General features: G+C 54.1%; 2 protein-coding genes across 5 annotated transcripts; both read left to right on the top strand.

Annotated features, from left to right (window-relative positions):
* The first annotated feature begins 319 nt into the window (after positions 1 to 319).
* Positions 320 to 9,967, top strand: Babam1 (BRISC and BRCA1 A complex member 1). Of its 4 annotated transcripts, none has more exons than XM_041675251.1 (9): positions 320 to 466; positions 2,970 to 3,315; positions 3,787 to 3,845; positions 5,180 to 5,300; positions 5,380 to 5,458; positions 7,320 to 7,344; positions 7,847 to 7,976; positions 8,076 to 8,162; positions 9,649 to 9,967. In XM_041675251.1, exons 2-9 carry the CDS (start codon positions 3,016 to 3,018, stop codon positions 9,847 to 9,849), a joined length of 1,002 nt encoding a protein of 333 aa, XP_041531185.1. In that variant the 5' UTR covers positions 320 to 466; positions 2,970 to 3,015; the 3' UTR covers positions 9,850 to 9,967. The 4 variants fall into 4 exon arrangements, with proteins under 4 accessions (XP_041531185.1, XP_041531186.1, XP_041531184.1 ...); XM_041675252.1 differs by having other exon boundaries at positions 2,967 to 3,315; XM_041675250.1 differs by having other exon boundaries at positions 320 to 684.
* A 1,591-nt stretch (positions 9,968 to 11,558) lies between these two features.
* On the top strand, positions 11,559 to 16,222 carry Ankle1 (ankyrin repeat and LEM domain containing 1). Its single transcript, XM_041674988.1, has 10 exons — positions 11,559 to 11,612; positions 11,697 to 11,849; positions 12,138 to 12,243; positions 12,337 to 12,508; positions 12,676 to 13,227; positions 13,356 to 13,518; positions 14,082 to 14,241; positions 14,336 to 14,465; positions 14,663 to 15,599; positions 15,782 to 16,222. Exons 1-9 carry the CDS (start codon positions 11,560 to 11,562, stop codon positions 14,833 to 14,835), a joined length of 1,662 nt encoding a protein of 553 aa, XP_041530922.1. The 5' UTR covers position 11,559; the 3' UTR covers positions 14,836 to 15,599; positions 15,782 to 16,222.
* Positions 16,223 to 16,935: the final 713 nt, after the last annotated feature.

Genomic DNA, 16,935 nt, shown 5'->3' with positions numbered 1-16,935 from the left:
TGGTTGCCGGGAATTGAACTCAGGACCTTTGGAAGAGCAGGCAATGCTCTTAACCACTGAGCCATCTCTCCAGCCCCATCTTTGACAACTTTTGTCTTTGACAACTGTTGTCTGCTGAAGCCAGAACTACAAGCTCCACCCAATCTTGCTTAAGTCAACTCTGGACCACACCCATTCCCAATAGTACCCTATCTCAGCCCCACTCCTACCAGTTATACTCTAATTTATACCTCCGGGATCGCCTCAGCCTATCAGCGTCCAGGTCCTGAGATTCCTGGAACTACATTTCCCAGAAGGCGTCGCGGCATCTCCTCACAAACTTCCGGTCAGGAAGATGGCGGCTATCTAGAACCCTGTGACTGACTGGCTACGGTACCTAGTCTGCAGAGTGGAACCTTGCTGTGTGACCGCGCGCGAGCTTTGTGTCGCTGTGATCAAACTTCGATCCGGCTTGCTGCAGCTCTAGGTTCGTTCTGTTTGAGGAGCTGGGGTCTGTGGAGTCCCGAGTCGGAGACTTCGCAAGAAACGTGCATCTATTGCGCGGTCGGCGACTTGGATGGGCGTCTGCCTCCCATAGACCTGACCACCCGAGTCCGCGCCACGCTCTCGTGCACGATCCAGTCACTCACGAGCTGTAGCCTCGGGCGACAGAAACCCAGACACAAGCTCGCCAAAGCCAGCAAGGCAAGTGGGGCGCTCAGGAAAGGCTTCAGGCACAGCTGGATCCAGGCGCCCAGAAGTGGCTTAGGCGGTCAGCCAGGCGTCTCTTCGCACAGGCGCCGCCCCAGGGGAAAAGGGGTGCATGAAAAGCCTTCAACTGTATGTTCTCAGCCTGGCAAACCCATTAGGTCTCTTTTTCTTTTCTGTCTCTTGGAACTCTCAGGTGTGGGACCACCGAAGGCCTTACTGGGTCAAATCCCCATCTCTGAGTATTCCCGGTGACCAGGCAGCTGTGTTTATTGGCCCAGTGAAGGGCAGAGACAGTGTTTGCCCTGTTACAAGAGGTGGAAAGCTAAGATTGGGGCACAGTTCATTTGATGGAGTGCTGCTTACCCAGCATGCATGAGGCCCTGGGCACCACATACACCGGGTGCTGCAATCTCAACATACAGAAGGTGGATGCCGAGGGTCAGGGTTACCAGGTCACTCTAAACCATGTATGTTACGTATGTGAGTTAGCGGCCCGCCTGGGCTACATGAAACAGTGTCACAAACAAAAAAGGAAAATGAAAAAGTTGTTATTTACTTCTCCTGTGGGTGGTTCCTGGCCTCACTCTTTCATTTATTGAGCTCTACATTTTTCTCTGCTCTCCTCCCTGCCTCTCCCCTCCTTCTTTCAACCCAATCCCCAAGGTCCTCACACTCCCAATTTATTCAGAAGATCTTGTCTTTTTATACTTTCTACTTCCCATGTAGATTATATCTATGTAAGTCTCTCTTAGGGTCCTCATTGTTGTCTAGGTTGTCTCTGGGATTGTGGCTTGTAAAATGGCTTTCTTTGCTTTATGTTTAAAAACCACCTATGAGTGAGTACATGTGATAATTGTCTTTCTGTGTCTGGGTTACCTCACTCAATATAATGTTTTCTAGCTCCATCCATTTTCCTGCAAAATTCAAGATGCCATTTTTTTCTGCTGTGTAGTACTCCATTGTGTAAATGTACCACATTTTCCTTATCCATTCCTCGGTTGAGAGACATTTAAGTTGTTTGCAGGTTCTGGCTATGACAAACAAAGCTGCTATAAGCATAGTTGAGCTCATGTCCTTGTGGCATGATTGAGCATCCTTTGGATATATACCCAAAAGTGGTATTGCTTGGTCTTGAGGAAGGTTGTTTGCTAATTTTCTGAGAAATCGCCACACTGACATCCAAAGGGATTGTACCAGCTTGCACTCCCACCAGCAATGCAGAAGTGTTCCCTTTTCCCCACAACTTCTCCAGCATAAGTGGTCATCAGAGTTTTTGATATTGGCCATTCTTACAGGTGTAAGATGGAATCTCAGAGCTGTTTTGATTTGCATTTCTCTGATGACTAAGGATGTTGAACATTTCCTTAAGTGTCTTTTAGCCATGTTAGATTCCTCTGTTGAGAGTTCTCTGTTTAGGTCTGTACTCCATTTTTCTTATGGATTATGTGTTCTTTTGGTGTCCAATTTCTTGAGTTCTTTGTATATTTTGGAGATCAGACCTCTGTCTGATGTGGGGTTAGTGAAAATCTTTTCCCATTCTGTAGGCTGTCGTTTTGTCTTATTGACCGTGTCCTTTGCTTTACAGAAGCTTTTCAGTTTCAGGAGGTCCCATTTATTAATTGTTTCTCTCCGTGTCTGTGCTGCAGGGGTTCTATTTAGAAAGTGGGTCCCTGTGCCAATGCATTCAAGTGTATTTCCCACTTTCTCTTCTATGAGGTTCAGTGTGACTGGCTTTGTGTTGAGGTCTTTGATCCATTTGGACTTGAGTTTTGTGCATGGTGATAGATATGGGTCTATTTTCATTCTTCTACATGTTGATATCCAATTATGCCAGCACCACTTGTTAAATATGCTTTCTTTTTTCCATTTGATATTTTTTGCTTCCTTGTCAAAAATCAGGTGTTCGAAGATGTGTGGATTGATATCCAGGTCTTCTATTTGGTTCCATTGATCCTCCTGTCTGTTCTTATGCCAATACCAGGCTGTTTTCAGTACTGCAGCTCTGTAGTAGAGTTTGAAGTCAGGGATTGTGATACCTCCAGAAATTCTTTTGTTGTACAGGATTATTTTGGTTATCCTGGGTTTTTTGCTTTTTCATATGAAGTTGAGTACCGTTCTCTTGAGGTCTGTGAAGAATTTTGCTGGGATTTTGATGGGCATTGTGTTGAATCTGTCCTGGCCTCACTCTTGAGGGAGCCATTCTGCAACCGCGCAACAAGGGGCTCATAGCTCAGCTTCTGGTTTTAGTAACTAGTTGCTTTCAAAAACTCTTAAAGCAGGACCCTGGCTTCCGCTATCCCCTCTCCATCCAAGCACCCGGGAGCCATGGAGGTGGCTGAGGCCAACAGCCCCACCGAGGAGGAGGAAGAAGAGGAGGAGGAGGAAGGGGAGGAGCTGACACCTGAGCCCAGGCCTCATACTCGCTCCAACCCTGAGGGGGCCGAGGACCGGGCTCTGGGAGCCCAGACCAATGTGGGCAGCCGCAGCGAGGGCGAGGGTGAGGCTGCCAGTGCAGATGATGGAGCAGCCAGTGTCCCAAGAGCTGGGCCCAAGCCCTGGCAGGTACCAGCACCGGCACCTGAAGTCCAGATTCGAACACCACGGGTCAACTGTCCAGAGAAGGTGGTATGTCTTGGTCAGAGATGCAGGGATGGGGTCCTCAGACAGGCCACTCCTGCCTTGTGAGAGTCTTTAAATTGCGACCTCATTTTCCTGTGGGTTCCAGGAGCACTGCACACTTGGTGGTTTAAACATATTTTTATGTGTGGCACCTGGACCTCCACATGTGTCCCCAGCCCCCTCACTGGGGATTCTAGGCAGGGACTTCACTCCTGAGCCACGCCCCCAACTCCTCGCTGGGGGATTCTAGGCAGGGGTTCTACCCCTGAACCACGCCCATAGCCCCTCACTAGGGGATTCTAGTCTGTCACTCCACCCCTGAAGCCACGCCCACAGCCCGTCACTGGGGGATCCTAGGCAGGGCTCCACCCTGAGCCACGCCCTCAGCCTTTCTTGAGCACTACGTCCGGGTCCCACCCTAGCTGTCTTAGCTCTGTCTGGTTTCATCCTATACTCTGTCTTCTGTTTGTGTTTCAGATCATCTGTTTGGATCTTTCAGAGGAAATGTCTGTGCCAAAGCTGGAGTCCTTTAATGGGTACGTTGCACTGGGCTTGAATGTATAGGGCTTGAATGCAGCTCAGTGCATAGGGACCTTGTTACCCAGTCGGATCCAGGTGTCCATGACATAGTTTCAGGGCTTGTGGCCTTCTAGGCTTCTGTCCATATGTGTGACACTCTTAGGAGCCTAGTGATCCTGGCGTGTGTGTGTGTGGTGGGGGCTCAGGTTGATGGGGCAGGCCACTGTCAGGTGAGTTCTGTGTGCCCCTGGCAGTTGTAGTAGCAGGTGTCACATCTGGAGAGGCCTCAGGGCTCTGTATGGGATAAGAAAAAGGCCACAGGAGCTGGTGGAACACACCTGCCATCTCAGCTCTGGGAGGTGGAGATGGAGGAATCAGGAGGTCTGGGCAATCAGTAATTTGGGTGCCAGTTTGGGTTCCACAGCAGGCTTGAGGCTAGCCTGCACTCTATGGTGAGTTTGAGGCTAGCCTGCACTCTATGGTGAGTTTGAGGCTAGCCTGCACTCTATGGTGAATTTGAGGCTAGCCTGCACTCTATGGTGAATTTGAGGCTAGCCTGTACTCTGTGGTGAGTTTGAGGCTAGCCTGCTCTCTGTGGTGAGTTTGAGGCTAATTTGGTGTATTAGTCTGGGTTCTCTAGAAGAACAAAGCTGATGAATGAATGTGTATACATACACAATTTTATATATAGATAAATATGTTTATAAAGGGGATTATTAGAGTGGCTTACAGGCTATGGTCCAGCTACTCCAGCAATGGTAGTTGGCTAAGGGAAAAGTTGTTCAGTGCATGAGGCTGGGTGTCTCAGCTGGTCTCCGGTATATACTGCAGTCCTGAAGAAGCAGGCCCTAATGATAGTGAAGGAATGGACTTGCTAGTGAGAGCCAGAGCAAGCAGGCAAAGCCAAGTGTCCCTTCGTCCCTGTCATTTACATAGGCTGCCAGCAGAGGGCGTGGCGCAGATTGAAGGTGGCTCTTCCCACTTCAGAAGCTGTGTATGAGAAGAGGGAGATCTGTATGAGAAGCGGGTCTTCCCACTTCAAATGATTTGATTAAGAAAAGAGTGCCTCAGCCGGGCAGCGGTGGCGCACGCCTACAATCCCAGCACCTGGGAGGCAGAGGCAGGTGAATTTCTGAGATATCGAGGCCAGCCTGGTCTACATAGTGAGTTCCAGGACAGCCAGGGCTGTTACACAGAGGAACCCTGTCCTGGAAAAACAAAAAAAGAAAAAAGAGAAAAAAGGACAGAATTCCTCCCAGCCATGCCCAGCCCCTTGGGTTTTAGTTAATTCCAGATGCAGGCGAGTTGACAACCAAGACTAACTCTGCTGCTGTCACCCTGCCTCTCCCAGCTCCCGGACAAACGCCCTGAACGTGTCTCAGAAGATGGTTGAGATGTTTGTGCGCACGAAGCACAAGATTGACAAGAGCCACGAGTTTGCACTGGTCGTGGTGAATGACGACCCCGCTTGGGTGAGGCTCGGGGCTGACTGGGACTCTGGGAGACCTCGGGTCCGGGAGCCCCAGTGCTGAGGCTCTGCCTTCCCCGCAGCTATCCGGACTGACCTCTGACCCCCGCGAGCTCTGCAGCTGCCTATATGACCTGGAGACGGCGTCCTGCTCCACGTTCAGTATCCTTGTCACAGTCCCCGGCCCCAGATAGCGCAGCCGCCATGGGGGCTCAGTGATGTTGTGGACTCCCCCAACACACAGCCTAGGTTGAACACCAGAACCCAAAGCATCCCAGACTCTGAAGTCAGCACTTTTCTTTTCTTTTTTTTTTTGGTTTTTCGAGACAGGGTTTCTCTGTAGCTTTGGTGCTGTCAGCACTTTTCTATAGTTGCTGGGTTTTGACACAGGACCTTGCTGTGTAGCCCAGGCTGAATCCATGATCCTCCTGCCTCAGCATCCTGAGAGTAGAATGACAACGGTTCAGAACCATGCCCCTAATTCTTTATTTTTAAATATTTGTTTATTGAGACAGGGTCTCTTTATGTAGTCCCGGCTGTCCTGGAACTCACTCTGTAGATCAGGTTGACCTCAAACTCAGAGATCTACCTGTGTCTGCCTCTTGAATGCTGGGATTAAAGGTGTGCGCCACCACCTCACATCAAATTTATCAATATATTTTTGATACTTTCTCATGTAGCCCAGCTTAGCGTTGAATTCACCATGTAGCTAAGGATGGCCTTCAGCTCCTGATTCACCTGCCTCCACCTCCAGAGCGCTGGGATGACAGTGTGCTGGAGAGAACCCTCAGCCACATGACTGCTGAGCTGCTGCAGGCACTGCACCCACTGAGCTGCAGGCACTGCATCCACTGAGCTGCAGGCACTGCACCCTCTGAGCTGCAGGCACTGCCCTCTCTGAGCTGCAGGCACTGCACCCTCTGAGCTGCAGGCACTGCACCCACTGAGCTGCAGGCACTGCACCCTCTGAGCTGCAGGCACTGCATCCACTGAGCTACAGGCACTGCACCTTCTGAGCTGCAGGCACTGCATCCACTGAGCTGTAGGCACTGCACCCTCTGAGCTGCAGGCACTCTACCCACTGAGCTGCAGGCACTGCACCTGAATCCCAGCCCCAGCAAAGCTCACGGTTTTTGCCCAGTGAGATCACAAATAGAATATTCCATGTATGATATTACAGGAGTTACATGCAAACCCAACATGTGGCCAGGTGTTGGGGCGCAGGAGAATCAACCTAGCACTAAGAAGCTGAGGCAGGAGGATTCCTAGTTAGAGGCCAGCCTTACCAACAAATATCTAGACTCTGTTTCAAAACCACAAAATTAACCCCCTCCCTCAAAAAAAGCCGTGACAGAAAGCTGGCTGTTCATCCACAGTGATCCAGACCCACTGCCACTGAGAACCCAGGCCCCCCAGAGTCCCTGGCGTCCGCCTAGAGTGGTGGAGGGGTGGGTGTCAGCGAGCATGACCCATCCAGGGGACGTCCACTGCAGCAGGGCTGGCATGCAGTTTCCTGGAAAGTCACAACCCTGTCTTTCACCTGGTGGCTCCCCCAGAATTGAGGATGCAGTAGATGTGGCAGGAGAGGGGAGCCCTGGAGGGTCTGCAGGGGGTTAAGGCCACCATCTACTTTATGATGAGTGAGAGGCAGCGGGCTCAGAGAGGTGCTGTGCTGGTGGGAATATACGCCTACCCCAGGGGTCACACAGCCTATGTAGGGGTCACACAGCTACCCCAGGAGCCACACAGCTACCCCAGGGGTCACACAGCTGCCCCAGGGGTCACACAGCCTATGTAGGGGTCACGCGGCTACCCCATGGGTCATACAGCCTACATAGGGATCACACTGTCTACTCCAGGGGTCACACAGCTACTCCAGGGGTCACACTGCCTACCCCAGGGATCCCACAGCTACTCCAGGGGTCACACTGCCTGGCCACAGAGGTTCCCGTCATCTCCCAGGATCCAGGTCAGGAAAGCCCCCTGCCTCCGAGCTGGCACCTCGTCCTTAGCATCCCTTCAGATCTAGAAGGTCTCTTCAGTCTCATGTGAGTGGTCACCCAGAGTGGGGATGCCTTGGTTCCTTCCCCAGCCAGGCGCAGACAGAGTCGAGGCTGCCCAGTGTGTGTGTATGTGTGTGTGTGTATGTATGTGTGTGTGTGTATATGTGTGTATGTGGGGGGGTAGGGGGCAGCCCGGGACAAGATCCTGTGTCCAGCGGTGGGGCTTGAATTTATTAAGGCTTTTAAAGAAGTCATACAGTTTTCATTATGTATTTATTTTGTGTGCAAGCACATGTTCCACAGTGCCTGTGTGGGTCAGGGGAACTTGTGAGAATCCTTCTCTGCTTCCGTCTGTGGCCTGCGCATCGAACTCAGGTCCTTGGACCTGACTGCAGGTGCCTCTAGCCCCGGCTCTGTCTCTCTGGCCCTGGCTCTAACATGCAGGGCTGCTAGGATCGTGGCTGTGGGATTCAGCTGTGATAGGTAGGGTTCCGGCCACGGCTTGTAGGCGGCTGAGATCCCAGCTCTCCCCCGTCTCCCTCTGTAGCCAGCAGAAGACTGAGCTGCCAGTCACAGAGAATGTGCAGACCATCCCGCCCCCCTATGTCGTGCGCACCATCCTGGTCTACAGCCGCCCTCCTTGCCAGCCCCAGTTCTCCCTGACTGAGCCCATGAAGGTAAGCCTGGAGGGAAGGGAGGGCAGTGGTTAGACACCAAAGGGGACCTCCCAGGACCACAGGCTGGGGTGCACCCCACCCTGCTCTCATTCACTGCAGAAGATGCTCCAGTGTCCCTACTTCTTCTTTGACATCGTCTGCATCCACAATGGCACCGAGGAGAAGGAAGACGAGAGGAGGTGGAAGGTGAGAGACATCACAGTGGAGTCTGACTTGGACCTGCCCCGCAGTCATTTAACAGCTGCTCCCTACATTCCACTTGGAGTTGGTGGTGACTGACTCAGGAGGCTGTGGCCTTAGCAGCCAGCCACACCATTCCTAGCACCTCATGCCTCCCGACTACCCTGCTACACTGTCTGCCCGCAGCGCCCTCCCCTCCCAACTTCTCCAGGCCTCACTGTTCTTATGCTCGGACTTGCCCTGTGAGCGGGTCTCTAATACCTGTGAGTTTCAGTTTACAGACTGCAGGCAAGCACGAGGACTCGCACTCAGTCCCAGGACCAGCATGGTGGGAGCACTGACTTCCAGGGGTTATATCTCGACCTCCACACGCCTGTAGTCAGTGCACACAGACACCCCCACACCTGTTCATGCACACACGCATGTGTGCACACACATGCACATGCAGGCACATTCTCACACACCTATCCACACACCCATGCACACCTGTAACTCCAGCCCTTCTGCCTGTGAGTGAGGCACCTGAAAGGCTGAGGCAGGGGTTGTGACGTGATAGGGATGTTGTGTGACAAGACTTCCTGGACAGACACAGCACTCACCCCTGAGAGGAGCCCACAGTACACTAAAGTACAACGGACACCACGATGTCCAGCTTGATGAGCCAGTGAACTTACTGGGGTTGCTTACAGGAATAGGGTGAGGGGTCACCTACAGGAGCAGAAATGACTCACAGACAGCTGCATCACCAAAGCCCACACAGCAGGGCTGACAGTTCACAGGCTGGGAGCCTGGAGCACACTGCACAGCCTGCAGGCTGGAGAGTGTCCGGTCCACGTAACTCTGGTCTAAACCTCTCCAGGCCACTGGTCTCGAAGGAACTCTCCTTACCCCAGCAGGGAGGGGCCTAGTGAATCTGCTCAGTTTCAGGGACTTCCTGAAGCTGTTTGGAGTTGTTTGCCTTCCTGCCTAAGGAGCTTCCCTGCAGGGTAGAATGTTTATCTCAGAGAAAACTCTGGCCTACAGAGTGAGGCCTTGTTGAGGGATGAGGAAATGTGGGTGGCAGGTGCTGCTGTGAGCCCTTCCACGTCCTCCCCTCTGGTTTGAAGCAGAGTCTCTTGTTGCCAAGGTAGCCACCCTGCTGGCTCCTGAGTTCTGGTCCTCCCACCCTGCAGGGGAGTGCACTGGGATGAAGTATTCAGCTGTCCATGTGTTTTGGTTTTGAACTCGGGCCCAAGCGCTTGCCCAGCAGATACTTTACTCACCGAGCCCCCTCTCGCCAGCACTTTGGGCTTCTAGGGTGCCCAAGTCCTGGCTGCCCGGTGGGTGCCAGCCAATGTTTGCTGACTGCATTAGCAGTTTCTGGCTTGACCAACTCCTCTTCACCCCTCAGGACCCACTTTAGATGCCCCTTCCTCTAGGACAGCCTCCAGGGGCAGGGAGGGCCTCTGAGGGCTAATGCCAACCCTGAACAGCCTCTCCTTGGCCCCCGCAGGATGTATTCTCCTTCATGGGCAGCCTGGACACCAAGGGCACCAGCTACAAGTATGAGGTGGCACTGGCTGGGCCGGCCCTCGAGCTACACAACTGCATGGCCAAGCTGCTGGCCCATCCGCTTCAGAGGCCTTGCCAGACCCATGCGAGCTATAGCCTGCTGGAGGATGAGGAGGCTGGTGAGGGTGAAGCCACCGTGTGACCCGTGGCATTTCTGCACTGTTCAGGAGCCCGGTGCATCCAAGCCCACTCCTACTGTGTCTGCTGTAAATTCTTCCTGGGACCAGTTTGTCACCAGAATAAAAATCTGAGGCTTCTGAGCCTGCTTTCTGGTCATTTTAGGTTCACCGAGACAGAAAACAGAAGCTGAACTGAACAGTCTGGCATGGCTTCTGGCTCGGCCGGATCCATCTCAGTGTCCTGATGCCATTGTGACCTGGGCTGTTCGCTCCCTTAGACTGGTGTTAACTGCACTTTGCAAACTCCTCTTCACCCTACAGAACCCACCCCAGACGTCCTTTCCTCCAGAGACAGGGATGATCTATTGCACGCAAGACTGGCGTGGCTCCCACAGGAAGTATTTACTTTTTGGGTCCTCCTGGACACCCAAGGGTCCCAGCTCCAAGTGGGAAGTGGGTTGGGGTGACATCTATTAACCCCACCACCCCAACTGGGCTGCAGTACTGTTTGGACCTGTGTGGCCTCACCATGAGCGATCGCCACCCAGGGGCCTAGGATGGGGACATTTGGTGGGCGCCCCAGAAGAGGAAGGCAAACCTGGAGTCCCTCCCGCCTTCTCAGGTCAGGCCACAGAGGTTCATCCATTCCACCTTCTCAGTTGATAGAAACCAAAATGGCAGTGGGTGTGAGTCGGGCTCACTTTGATGTGGGAGACAGAGGCAGGAGGATGGCCAGTTTTAGGTCAGCAGTGGCCACATTGAGAAGCCTTGATTCAAAAGGATTACGAACAGAAATAGACCGGACCTGGTGATGACTCAGCCGTTCAGAGTACTGGTTGTGCATGTAGAGAACCTGGGTTCGATTTCCACGTTTGGGCTCACAACTTACGTTCCTGGCAATCCGATGCCGCTTCTGGTCTCCATGGGCACCAGGCACACATGGTACACAGACTGGCATGCAGGCAAAATACCCACACACTTAATTTTAAAAAGTAGGTCAGCTTGCTTAAATGTTTTCTGGCCTCTTCATTTATTGGCCATTCAGTGTCGAGTCCTGTCCTCCATTTGCAAATAAGGAAAATGCAGCTCTTTAGAAAATTTTTATTTAATTAATTTGTGTGTGCGCGCACACACGCTTGTGCAGGCCCACAGCCAAGGCACATACGTGGATGTTAGTCTGTTCTCTTTCCAATGTCAGCGTCCTGGGGTTGGGATCAAACTCAGGTCCTGAGGCTTGGCAGCAAGCATCCTTATCCGCTGAGCTATCTCCAGGACCTGACGAAGACCTTCCTCACAAAGCGACAGTGACAGCCAGCTCTGCTGGATTGAAAGTGCACGACGCTGTTCCTCAGGAGGTAGATCCCAGCACTCGCAGACTGAGGCAGGAGGATGGCGCTGAGTTCCTAGACAGCTTGGGCTAAGTCTCAGATAGCCAGTAGTTTGTTTTGTTAAAGACAAACAGAGGTTCTGCTCTTTATCTCAAGCTCCCCTGGAATTCGCGGTAATCTTCTTGGCTCAGCTTTCCAAATCCCGGAATGGGACCCCAGCTGAGCGCACAGCCCCCCTCTCCTGTCCCTGCGGTTTGACGGTTCAGGACACACCCTGTCTCGGTCAGCGTCACGGGGCGTTGCCGGTCCAACCAGGGCGTTCCCAGAGACAGGGCTGGGGAGCTAGGGGGCGGGGCTGCGCGTGCGCAGAGGTCGCCGCGCGAATTTGAATCCGAGGGCCGGGACATGGCCGACGCTGCCCGGCAACTGTTGGTCGCACTGCGCGAGGAAGATCCGCGGTGAGCGCGGGACGCTGGTCCTCCCTTGCCTTCTGCTCCCCGGGCGGCCAAAGGGCTGATGTCCACTGTCACCGTCCCCCGCAGGGCTGTGGAGGAGCTGCTGCACCTCGGGGCGGACCCCAGCCTGGTGCTGGAGGATGGCGTGGCGGCGGTGCACCTGGCGGCCCGAGCTCGCCATCCGCGCGCCCTGCATTGCCTCCGGATCCTGCTGCGCCGGGGCGCCGACCCCAATGCTCGGTGAGGCGCCGTCCGGGTCACCCTGGTGCGGTGGGTGTGGCTTGGGGACCCGGCGGCGCTGGCCATCAGGCTCCCGGGTCCCAGGCGTCTGGTCTAGGAGGTGTCTGCTCCCGAGGTCGGGACGAGGTCATTCTGGCACTCAGAGGGTGAGGCAGGAGGATGACCGTGAGTTAGAGTATCAACTTTTCCCTCACCCCCATTGGTAGTGGGCACAGGGGGCTGAGGCAGAAGGAGCAGAGTTCAAGGCTGCTGGGAAAAGGAGACTCCTCCTCTCTCCCGGGGTCCCAGGTCCACTGAGGCGCTGACACCCGTGCACGTGGCCGCCGTGTGGGGCTGTCGTGGCGCCCTGGAGCTGCTGCTGAGCCGAGGGGGCGACCCGACGCTGCGAGACCAGGTCTGGATCCCACGCAACGCGCGGGGCGGGGTGGGGGTGGTGGAGGAGGGAGGGCCGTGGGCGTCCCCTGCTGAGCTGACCGTGTCTATGCAGGACGGGCTCCAGCCACTGGACTGGGCTCTGCAGCAGGGACACCGTGACTGCGCACGCCTGCTGCGGGAGCTGGACACGCCCACCCGGACACGGAAGGAGATCCTGGAGTCAGCTGTTGAGCAGAGCCCAGGGGGTGCAAGGAACCTGTCACTGCGCTGCCTCACTTCTGGGGGTCAGTTCCATCTGCCCATTCTGTCAATCACTATTCATCATGTGTCAATCATCTTATCACCTAACTTTTATCTGTCATCTATCTTGTCTATATCATCTATTTATAGGTTTATCTGTCTGCTTAGTTATCATCTATCTGTATATTTATATATGTTTATCTATATTTAGAGAAGTTACCTGTAGCTCTGGCTGGCCTTGAATCCACCATGGGTCGAGGACGTGTCTTTGTGAGGTCTCCTGACATCTTTATACCTCCGTGTTTGTCACCGGACTCAGAGCAGCTCATGCGCAGAGCTGAGCTGGCAGCTGCTCGTGAGGTGGCGGTGGAGCCCGGGAGTCCCGAGGCCACTGGGAGTGAGGACTGCAGCAGTGACGCCTCCTTTGTCACTGCATCGGAGGACTCTCTGCAGTCCCAGCGACCTGCGGGGACACTGGGGTCGACAGCCAGCCTGTGGCCATCTGGTGGAGCTGAGACAGCTGGGGATGGGGTACTGAGCTGCCAGCTGCAGGCCCTGACGTTGACCACAGGGGCCACCAATGTCCCATCCCTGCCCAGTGACGGGGACTCGGGGGCCTTGCATCCACACGGCTTGGTGTCTCCCATGTCCGACCTGCAGCTGCTCCAGGCCTTGCGGGCGCTGGGCCACAGTCCTGGCCCGGTCACCCCTTTCACCCGTGGATACTACTTGCGGCGGCTGCAGGAAGCCCAGGCTAGCCCGGGTGAGTCCCTTGGCAGGACTGGGAGTCCCGTGGCGGTGTGGAATCCCGAGACCTGCCTGTTAGCCCCACCGTCCTCACCGGAGGTCCTCCTCAGCTCTGGCTCGGTTTCCCCTTCCCAACTGTTCCAGGGCACAGCCCAGAATTGGCGGAAGTGCTGAGAACAGGCTGCATTCCCGACTGCAAGGCGGATGAGGCCGCCCTGGCTCAGTACTTTCAACGGCTCGATCCCACGAAGAGGTGGCGGGGAGGCGTTACCAAGTCCAGCTTTACATATCTTCTTCTTGACCCCAGGTATGATGGTGACGGTAAAGCTGGGGCTTGGGACTAGAGGGATCCTGGCTCCGCAGGGTCCGCCCTGACAGAGGTGGGGAAGGGTTGGATTGTCCCTTGCTGGTGGCTTCTGCATCCCAAGGTGGGGGGACTGTGAGCACGAGGTCTGGGTTGTAGCATGGAGATTCTGTACACACACACACACACACACACACACACACACACACACACGTTGGTGGGGATTTATTTATTTTTGATTTGCTGTGTGTCCCTAGGGAAGGGACTAGCCTTCTCTGTTAATCGAGTCAGTTCCAGCTGTGAGTACCCATTTCATGGCTTATAAAATAGGGGCCCCTGGATGTGGGTTCAAAAGGGCCCATGGCTCTGGGGACAGTGGTCATTTTTCCTCTCTGAGACATCCTTCCACCCCCACCACCCTTTTTTTACACATTTTATTTTCTGTGCATGTGTCTGTGTGCACATGTGGAGGTCAGTGGGTAACTTCTGGGAACTGGGTTTCTCCTCCTTGGTGTGGGTCGTCAGGGTTGGCAGCTCCTTCACCTTCTGCACCACTCTGTGCCCAGGCAGACGCAGGGACTGCCTGCCAGAGCCTCCTCCCTCACACTGGTTGAGTGTCTGCAATGTTTTGTGGGAGCCATCTTCTACGTGGGCAAGGGGACCCGTGCCCGGCCGGATGCTCACCTCTGGGAAGCCCTCGGCTACCGTGAACGCCCAGGGGAAAAGGTGAGGACAAGGGGCAGGAGTGGTCAGGCCTGCCAGCCTTCAGACAGTCGAAGGGCAGAAGGCTTAGGACCCGACTCCTGATTCCATCCCCCAGGCCTGTCCCAAGGTACGCCGGATCTTAGACATCTGGGCCAGCGGCCGCGGTGTCCTTTCCCTACACTGCTTCCAGCACACAACCGCCATGGAGGCGTACACACGGGAGGCCTGCCTGTTGGAGGCCCTAGGTAAGGGTCTGGCTTCTAGGGCTGAGGTCTCAGGGAAAGTGAGCTCTGAATTCCCTCACTGTTCATTCCCATGGTGGGCAGTTACTGAGCGCCATCTGTATACCTAGAACACGCCTGTCGAAATATAGTCTGTGCCGCTTGTTTTGGTGGAGGGGTGGGTGGAGGCCACGCCATGACTTTGCCTCTGATCTGTCCAGGTATCCAGACACTGACCAACCAGAAACAGGGCCACTACTATGGAGAGGCTGCCCACTGGCCACCCACAAAGCGGCAGCGCTTGGGGGTGTATCTGCTGCACCGTGCTCTGCTAGTTTTCCTGGCTGAGGGGGAACGAGAGCTGAGGCCACAGGACATCCAGGCCCGAGGCTGAGTGCTCAGGGCATGATCGTGGAGCATGAGCCATGGGGTCCCCAGCTGTGTCCTCAGCTCTGGCTTCAGAGGCTTGGTGTGTGTGTGTGTGCAAGTGTGTAGGTGTGTGCTGAAGTGTGTGAGTCATGCTGCAGCTAGGTGCTCCTGGATAGGTAGTGAGCTCCCATTGTGTGTGCGGAGTAAACCAGCCGAGGGGCAGAGGGGCCTCTAGAACATTCTGCTTTCAAGCCAGACGTGTTAGTGGTGGCCTACCACCACAACCTCATGAGGATGGGGCAAGAGGGTTGCTAGATGGAAACCAGCCTGGAGACTAGAAACTGGCATACATTTGTATTTGGTTGGAGGCCTCTGAGTGTGTTTAGTGGGGATAGTCCTTCCCCTCTGGGTGTCCACACTCTAGGGCCCAAATATGCTCTTGGGGGCACATCTAGGGTCAAGCAAGGCTGCAGAGCTCAGACTGCCTGGGAGTGGAGTGTGTGCGTGTGTGTGTGTGCCTATAGTGTTCCTAGGAATGCCCTACCCCTCTGCAGTCCTGTGCTGTGTCTAGCCCCTTGCCCTCTAAGCATCCAGGCAGCCTGAGGTTGTGGCCTGCCTCTCCGGTCCTCACCCTTCTCCATCACCAAGTGGCTGCCTTCCTGCAAGAGCTTCAGGAACACCCCCAGCAGGATCTGCAGGCACACGGGGAAGTCCCTCCTGCTGTCTACCCTTCAGCCCCTCCCAGATGGATCTCCAGGATGGCCTGCCACCCTGCTGGAACCTCACCAGGTATTCATTCACTCAGTTAACACCCATTAAGCACCTACAGTATGCCTGAGGTAGGACTTCTCAACCTTGCCTCTGTGGACTCCTTGGGGTTGCGTCGCTGCTGTGGGGACGTCGTGTGTGTTGTAGGGTGCTGGGCGTCCCCCCTCTCAGGATACAAGGGAAACTCTACCTTCTTCCACCAGAAGGTTGCCTACCTATCTTGGGTCATACCAGCTGGAAGCGCCACTGAGGAAGAACAGTCCTCCAGATCGCCCAGCTGACAGCCCTGCCCAGGCAGAGACCACGCCCACCATAAGTCACACCCACTTAAAGCAAGCCACAGCAAGGATTGTAGCCTAGGAACCATACTCACCTGGAAGCTGTGGAACTGTGGCCGCCTCCTTTACTTGGACATAGTTTGAGACATTTGAGGGCCATGCCTTCCGGGTGCCATACCCCCAGGCTCTCCATGCAGCTGGCTGCTGCTTCGAAATGGCGGCCTTCTGTTTCACTCAGATGCTAGCTGAGTGATGGGGGAGAGTCTTCTGTTTTGTGTTAATTTCATTGGTTAAATAAAGAGACTGCCTTGGCCCTTTAATAGGAAATAAAATTAGGTAGGCGGAGTAAACAGAACAGAATGCTGGGAGAAAGAAGCTGAGTCAAGGAGTCACCATGATTCTCCTACCCGACACAGACGCAGGTTAAGATCTTCCCTGGTAAGCCACCACCTTGTGGTGCTACACAGATTATTAGAAATGGGTTAGATCCATATGTGAGAATTAGCCAGTAAGAGGCTAGAGCTAATGGGCCAGGCAGTGTTTAAAAGAATACAGTTTCCGTGTAATTATTTCAGGTGTAAAGCTAGCAGGGTGGCCGGACATAGCCCGCTGTTCCTTCTACACTTGAACTGTCTTTTTGAATCCCATTCTCTTTGGATGGATACCTTGCTCAGCAAAGATATAGTGCAGAGGGCCTTGGTCCTGCCTCAAAGCAATGTGCTAGACTTTGTGACTTCCCATGAGAAGCCTTACCCTTTCTGAGTGGATGGGGGTGGGGTACAGGGGAAGGTTGAGGGAGCAGAAGGAGGGAAGGGATTGGGAACTGGAATTGGTATGTAAGATGAGAAAAGAGTTTTTTAAAAAATAATTAAAGAAAAAAGTCTCTGTGGTCATTGTGTCTCTTCACAGCAATTAAAACCCTGAGACAGCCACCAAGCTCAGCAACTTTTATTTTTAATTGTATTATGTGTACATGATTGCAGCTGCTGTCAGAAGAGAGTGTCAGGTCCCCTGGAGCTGGAGTTACAGATGTCTGTGAGTCACCATGTGGATGCTGAGGACCAAAGCCAGGTCCTCTG

The sequence above is a fragment of the Microtus oregoni genome, unplaced genomic scaffold (genome assembly GCF_018167655.1).
Source record: "Microtus oregoni isolate MIOR12 unplaced genomic scaffold, Mior012 000025F_ref0000491, whole genome shotgun sequence".
NCBI lineage: Eukaryota > Metazoa > Chordata > Mammalia > Rodentia > Cricetidae > Microtus > Microtus oregoni.
The sequence above is the reverse complement of the archived record's forward strand: the minus strand, read 5'-3'. Positions and strand labels throughout refer to the sequence as shown.

Bases quoted from the DNA above. Each gene is read 5' to 3' on its own strand.
- Babam1 (XM_041675251.1), top strand. From the start codon at position 3,016: ATGGAGGTGGCTGAGGCCAACAGCCCCACCGAGGAGGAGGAAGAAGAG. The intron at 5,301-5,379 runs GTGAGGCTCGGG...CCTTCCCCGCAG, and splicing joins TGAATGACGACCCCGCTTGG to CTATCCGGACTGACCTCTGA. The intron at 7,345-7,846 runs GTGAGTGGTCAC...CTCCCTCTGTAG, and splicing joins GAAGGTCTCTTCAGTCTCAT to CCAGCAGAAGACTGAGCTGC.
- Ankle1 (XM_041674988.1), top strand. From the start codon at position 11,560: ATGGCCGACGCTGCCCGGCAACTGTTGGTCGCACTGCGCGAGGAAGAT. The intron at 11,613-11,696 runs GTGAGCGCGGGA...CGTCCCCCGCAG, and splicing joins CTGCGCGAGGAAGATCCGCG to GGCTGTGGAGGAGCTGCTGC. The intron at 14,242-14,335 runs GTGAGGACAAGG...TCCATCCCCCAG, and splicing joins GTGAACGCCCAGGGGAAAAG to GCCTGTCCCAAGGTACGCCG.